The 7162-nt window shown below is 47.4% G+C and overlaps 1 protein-coding gene across 1 annotated transcript in view; it reads right to left on the bottom strand.

Annotated features, from left to right (window-relative positions):
- LEMD2 (LEM domain containing 2) overlaps window positions 1-7019 on the bottom strand; it is a gene marked incomplete at its 5' end in the record, with an annotated part of 9386 nt that extends 2367 nt beyond the window's left edge. The window contains 6 exons of the mRNA XM_010131544.1: window positions 790-935; window positions 2841-2920; window positions 3557-3633; window positions 4818-4893; window positions 5573-5613; window positions 6864-7019. Of these exons, the coding sequence (XP_010129846.1) occupies window positions 790-935; window positions 2841-2920; window positions 3557-3633; window positions 4818-4893; window positions 5573-5613; window positions 6864-7019 (576 nt within the window). The remainder of the gene's footprint in view (window positions 1-789; window positions 936-2840; window positions 2921-3556; window positions 3634-4817; window positions 4894-5572; window positions 5614-6863) is intronic.
- Between the last annotated feature and the right edge of the window lie 143 nt (window positions 7020-7162).

Below are 7162 nucleotides of genomic sequence, written 5' to 3'. Positions count from 1 at the left end.
TCGCCCCCCCCCGCCCCCCGCCAACAGAAGCCTCAGTACAACCCCAGGGCTTCAAATCTCTAAGTCCCAAAGTGATCTCTTTGCTAGAGGCCTCCCCCACAATAATCACTTAGGAAGACTGTCAAGCTTCGCTGCTCCGAAGATAGCTGCTTGATAAGGAAATAAAGCCTGGGGCTCCAGCACAGCCCGAAATTCAGGAGATCTATATTGCAGGTTTAGCATTGACAAATGCCCCCATTGCGATATAAGCCAACTTTAGTATCTCGGTCTCTACAATAAACAAAACTATCCCCTTTCACCTCCACCTTGTCTGGCTGGATTATAAACTCTTCTAGTCAACACTCGTCTCTCGTTATCACCTCACGCAGTAAGACCTCTGTCTCAGTTGGAGCACGACAGACTATTCCAATAAAACCTCTAACACTGAAATGCTACAAGTCATTATTAAAGAGGCCAGAAGACTTTGCTGCTTGGTGCAAGAAAAGAAAGAAAAAACAGATCTTTGAGGTAGGTTATCATACTTATTTTCAGAGCATAGTAACGGGCACTTGAGGAATACCTGGAGAGCTAATCAGCTTGCTGATTTAAAGTGTTAAGCACTCACAGCACAAGAGCAGGTCTACAGGTCTCCCTCGGCTGTCAGAACAAAGGTTAATTAGAAATTAACTCATCAGCAGATTTATTTCACCTCCACTAGTAATTTCCTATGGCTGGGAGAACGTGTGTGTGCACAAGTTCACCTCTGTAGCTAGCCGGGGGAGAAGCTGATCACTAACACCAACAACTTACACCAGAAAAACAGGAAAAGGTTCCTAATGGCAGTGACCACTGCCCGACGGAAACGGCAGCCAAGCCCCATCTGAGGATGGGCTGATTCGAGGCAGAACACTTCCTCCACTTTGGTAACTGGTTCCGCAAGGTCTCTGCCTTTCAACCTGAGGGGAAGAGGCAGAAAATGTTCATTGAAGAGAGCAGACATTCCGACTGCAGTCTTTAATCAAGGCAGGGAGAGCAGGCAGCCTGCGGATGCAGTAACCACGTAGAGAACACACCACCACACTCACAGCATCTCTTCCCAGAACATCTGGGTCCAGATGCTTAGCGAGGAGTGGGCATGGCTTTAGAAAAGGCAGCAGGGCAGGAACTCCCACTGGTAAAGCGAAGCCTCCCTCTGCAGACTCTCTGACAGCACCTCTCAGCATGCAAAAGATTAAACTTTAAATTGGATTCCCACCTCCCAGCACAGAGAAATGCGAATGTTTACTGAGTCACTCAGCAGCAATTGCAGAGAGCAGCTGAGGGAAACTGCGAATGTCTGTGGAGGTTGTGCTGTTTTCCTCAGAACGAATGAGCATCAACAGTTTAGCTAGAGAAGTGACAACACATCAGCTGTATCTGCAGCGAGAGCAGACCCAGCCTCAGAGAGCGCTCCTGGCACAGGAGCCGACAGCGCGGCTTGCCGCAGAGCCCCTTCCACACCCCGGCTGTGCTACCCCAGAGGCTTTGAACTCTCCTCTTTACACACAGGTTACACTGAAGCGCTTTCCTTATTCTGTACTCGTAGCCAACAGCGATGGAGCAACCCAAGTGAGAGCCGTTGGATTCCAGGGAACTAAAGGGGTTGGTTTTTTTTAAGCTACTAATTCATTCTCTGTTTGCAATGAATAACCTATTAGAGACGTTTTCTCAGTTTACTAGTGTGCAGCTCACAAACTGCTGACAGCTTGTGTTCGGTTACAGGATTCTTCAGTAGCTGGCGCCACACAGTCATTTCCCACCCCCTTGTCTTATTTACAATCCAAATCCTATTACAATATTCGAAACACGCAGCAGAATCACCCAGTGCAGAGCTCATTTTCAGTTCTGCCTCTCAGACTAGCACCTAGAAAAATAATCTCACATAGCGCATACTAAAAAAGCCGCCTGCAGGTTTTTAAGCAGGCTTGCACCGCACAGGCTTTGTGCAAGCAGATCCACTCAGCAAACAGCCGGCGGAGCTGTTAATTATGAAAATAAAAAAAAAAGGAGTATATTGTATCACATGGGTCCCGACATGAGCAGGGCTCCCGTATGTAAACACGAATTTGAAAAATTCCGGATCCCAGCCCACCTACAAACGCAAACCTGCCACGGAGGAAACTCTGTCCTGTCCCGGGAATTCACCACACACCGGTAATCAAAGCACAGACACGGTCTGATCCCGAGAACACAGCAGCAGCTGCAGAAATTTTTTTCGAGGAAGCCGAGCGGTGGGAATTCGTACAAGCTATGACCACCGACTCCAGCGTTACTCCTGTTACCATTCATTTAATCAGAGACTCGCTTAGCCGTGTTAAAATGCAAACAAATGTTAGGCTTCAGAGTTAACACAGACTGGAGGTGGCCCACACTTCCCAGGGGAAGGTAACGATGTCTGTAGACTCTGGGTAACAGTCTTTCATTAGGTTATGGCCTGAATGATGGAATTTTTACCTGAAAAGCTTGTATTTCTGCTATTTCTCACGTACCACAGAGACTGCTAGCCCAGAAACCCACTGATGACCAACCAACACCCTACACAGTCAATCAGACCCTTCATTTTAACACCCGCTGTGTGTTCTGCCAGGAAGACAACTGACACTGAAGGAGAGATACTGTTCAACAATCCATCTTCCTCCCCAGGACTGGCTCCAAGGGATCCCAAAGCACGGGTGGTGTCACCTACTGCGGAGCACTCGGCTGTCCAATAAACCCTTCAAAGGAATATCCTCTGAGGGGTGGGAGCTATTAGGGCACCCCAGAGGATGTCAAATTACCTATCAGTCAGCTAACACCAAGAAATGTCATGGGCTTCCACTTACCATATTCCTAAATCCTTGTTACTGTTTAGTATCCAGTGCAGAACGGCTTCAAACTTCTGTGAAGAACCACCGGTTACGTTCTGTGCAGAAGAACCCGAGAGGATTAGTTCTCCATTCATTTAAAATAACATTAGTTCGTTACAGCAGTGGGAGAATTTATTCTATCCGGTCTGTCCCTAGGTTAATTCTTGTCAAAATTCTGCAAACTGGAAGAGCGAGAGCTAAATCTGCAGGTCTGTCTGGACTAAAGGCTTCTGACTGCAGTAGATGATGCATGAAGCACTCTGTGAAATAACACTATCCCGGACTGTTAAGACTAACCACTAAATACAACATAATCTTACTGACAGTTTACCATGAAAGAAATGGAATGCTAGATCAAAGCAGTCTGTCTTCTGACACGCTGGATATAGAAAAATCCTTCTCTGCCCAGCCCTCAATCCAAGGAAATTTCTGGTTTCAGAAGACTGATGACTATGGTGAAACAACAAACCATTAAGTTAGATTTACAGGGGCTGAATCAGAGAGGTAGGAGATTATTTTCAAAAGAACTGCTGAGAACAGGACTGGCCAAAGGGGAAGCTAGAGACCTGGGAAATAATCTAAACAGGGGGAGGAAATAAAACAGATGGTAAATTGCTTTGGTATCTATTATTTATTGCTTTATAAGAGATGAAGTACCATGTTACAACAATAGCTGTTCACAGCCTACTCACCACCACGTGATCCTTCGCTTCACTAACCCAAATGCATTTGCTTTTTAGATTCTCAGGGTTTCCGCATTCAAAATCACCTGGTAAAAAGAAGTCAAACAGAAATAATGTTTAAAAAACCCCACCCTTGAACAGTTCAGAAACACACTGAGCTGTCTGCAAAGCTATCCTTTAAAATCTGCTACAGCTCTGGGAAAAATGATTACAGGGTAAGATTGATACCGTAGGCAGATAAGATTATGACTATTAATAAAACGCTCAGCCACTGCGCATAGGTTGGATAAGGGCAACTCAATCTCATGCTTCAGCGTGAGCCTCTCAGCACAGAATGAGGGGGAATAAATACCGTTTCTGCGCCTTGCAGAGCATAAAACCACCCCTCTGACCCAATGCCCCACTGAGGGGCTCCTTCCATCAGGTTTCGAACGCTGCACCGTTGGAGTTAATGACCAGCATCCAAAATGCTTCTAAGGAGCCTAAATGGCAGCTCTGCCTTCCTCTTCTCAGGCAGAGAAATGCTGGCAAGGAACTAATTCCTTCTGCAGGTGCCGAAGTCTGATTTGAGAAGATGCAGAAATTCTGTGAAGCAGTGTCTAAAGGCTTCAGTCTTGCTGAGGATTGAAATCTACACAATGGAACTTCAGCACTTTTACTCAGTAATGCCGGTATACATCTGGCTGAACAAGTTTCTACTCATACACTGCATTTCCAGCAGCCTTCCCCATCACACAGTACCAGTTATGGGCCGGATTTACTCATAGGTAGTGGAGACTGGCTGTGCTCGGTGTGCTCCTCAGCGGGGAGAGCCCATTCTCCTCTGTTCTGAGAGGAGAGAGGCACACATCCCATCAGCTGCCCCGCTTCAGCAGAGCTGGCAGCTTCTTAAGTCACTTTAACTTTGTTTGTAAAAGACATCAGCTTACACTTAACTGGCCGGAGCGTCTGGAAGACAATTTCAAGATGCTGGTAGAAAAGAACCGTAAAACTGCGTATTTCTGCCTCAAATTCCCACTATCTCAAGAGCAAATAAGGACCACTCCAGAGGAGCACACTGGTAGCAGTGCATTAGCTGAGCACTGTTCAGAACAGAACTAAACACATCGTTCTCTATTTTTCTATTACCTGACTTTCTCAGAGCTCTTCAAGTGGAACTCACTGTTCCACAAACCCCTCTCTTCAAACTGAGGTTACAAATGCCCAGACAGCTGGGAGAGGCAGTTTGCTGAATGCTCGTAAGTGGTTTATAATGACAATTGGAACTTACCAGCTTGTACGGACAAGTAATTATACAACTCGTGCAGCATGATCATTATTATGTCCTTCTGTTTAGCTTGACAGAACTGGAAGTGAGAAACGGGTGACAAACATGAACAGAGCAGCAGCAACAGTGGTCAGACCAGCTAAACCCACCAGAACAAGACCCAGCAGCGGGTTTGGCTCAGTCATGCACCACTAGTTCAAATTAAACACTCGTGCAGCCAAGATCTGGAGTTTCTGAGTCAAAAATGAGCTTGATACATCCTCGGCAAGTGCCACCAGCTCCCCCAGCCTGCACCACCAGAGCCCCCCTCTGACCGCCCATCAATGGGCTCTTTGTCTGCAGAACAGCACGGGAGACTAAGCAAAACTCTGAATCCAAGAGGAAACGTTGTCCCTCCTGATGGTACCTTAAAAGGGGACTGTACACACACTTTATGCTAGAGTTGAGGGAATTAAATCTTGGATAGTTAAAGCCGAACACAGCTTTAACGCAAACCCATATCGCTTCTGCTACACCTGTTAGAGAAATTGATTCACGTAATTGGGAATTTAAATTTTTATCTTTCGGAGGCTCATATATGGCCCTAATTTAATCCAGCCCATTAATTCCAACTCATCAAATCACAATTTTTTTCTGTAAAACGCTAGAACTAATGATTGTGCAGCAATACAGCTATTGGGGGATGTTCCCTACAATAATTACTCTTCTGTGAGAATCCCCTACCCACAACACTTGAAGATAAATAAATACACGCTTACATCATCCGTTCTTTCGTCACAATCCACAGGCAGGAGATTAACTACGAGAGAGAAGGAACAGCTGAGTTAGCTGGCTGCAAAACAAAAGCTTTAATCAAGGAAGTCATTTTCTTTTTTAAAGGCTCTAAAGCCCGATTCTGATTTTCTTCATCTCCCTCCACCTCGCTGCACAAACAGCGCAGTCAAAAAAACCCAAACCCAATAAAACGAGGGAAAATCATGAACCCCGTTCAGCTGGAAAGTGAAAACTGAGAGCGGAATGTTTTAATAGCTCCTCTTAATTAGCTGTTCCGTGCTCCTCAACTACCGACCGCTCCACACCGATCTTTTACGACATGGTGTTGCCATTCGCCGCACACCACGGTGACAATCAAGCCTCCGCAAGGCAAAAGCAGCAGATTTGTTGTAACTGGAGCTCTCAGCTCTGCAGATGACGGCCCCTGGTTTAACAGCTCCCTCCCGCCTCGGCAACTGGATATACACCAGTCACTGCCCCCCAGGCAGCGCTTCCCTAAACCCCAATGGCCAGAGAAATTAGACTTTGCAGCCGTGCTACAAGTTTTCTTGCTTCGAAATACCACTGGTGGCAAAACAGCCAACAAGGCGTAAAAGGTGCATCAGAAGTTCAATGACACTGGAGTTCTCCTGTGGCTTTGAGAAGCAGGGAACAGCTTTCCCAGCCCACAAACACCTGCAGGCTGAGTGCGCGGAGCTGCAGACTGGCACCTTCCCCACCACACCCCAACCTTTCTTCCTTCACTTCAAAGCTGCGGAGCGATGGGATTGCCAGCTGCTCCAGCTGGGAACGCTGCTTTCCAGCCCGGCTGACGGGGAAGGCCCTCTTCATCTCCCACAGAAGCTCTGCCGCTTAAATGCCAAAGCACCAACTCGACCGCTGCGCTTCTCACGTGGCCGGGAAAAAGGCCCCGGAGGGCTGCGCAGAGGCTCGCATTAAAAACACACCACGGGCAATTACACGGACATTACGGTACAGGATGGACAATCAAAAATTCCATCCTTGGCCTAGCATGAACATCACCCTCCATAAACCCCACAGTTCTGAAGAACTGAAGGCCAAACTCATCTGAAAAGCAGCACACACTTGACTTCCTTTCCATGACTAACACGGTTTCCCATGGGCAAGAGGAGATGGAAACAAGGACAGAAGCAGAGATGTCAAGTTACGGCCATACGAGTGATAAATGTGATGGCGATGGAAGCAATAAAGGGAGAGCAGAAGAGAAAGGCGAGGAATAATGTCAAAAAAACAGGATTAAACCAGTGCACGTACAGTTCTCCTCTCTCCTGTCGAGCCAGCCTGACCCAATCATCTTCACCGCGAGGATGCCCAGAAAAATCAGGAGCAGCACAAAGCTGGCGAGGCAAAGGAACTGGGAGAGGTAGTACTCGAGCCCTTTGCCCTTTCCTTCTGTCTGCTGCTTGGGCACTGACCGCAACAAGCGAGTGCGGGCGGTTACTCCCTGTCCTGATCCCGACGTGTCCCACCAGCTCCTCGTGTCGCTCGTAGCCCTCCAAGGGAACCGCCGGATCAATCCCCCTCCCCGGCTGCTGGCGTTCAGCTCCCTGTCA

Source organism: Buceros rhinoceros, unplaced genomic scaffold, assembly GCF_000710305.1.
Source record: "Buceros rhinoceros silvestris isolate BGI_N320 unplaced genomic scaffold, ASM71030v1 scaffold15072, whole genome shotgun sequence".
NCBI lineage: Eukaryota > Metazoa > Chordata > Aves > Bucerotiformes > Bucerotidae > Buceros > Buceros rhinoceros.
Note: the sequence above shows the minus strand (reverse complement) of the source record. Positions and strands in the feature narration are given on the sequence as shown.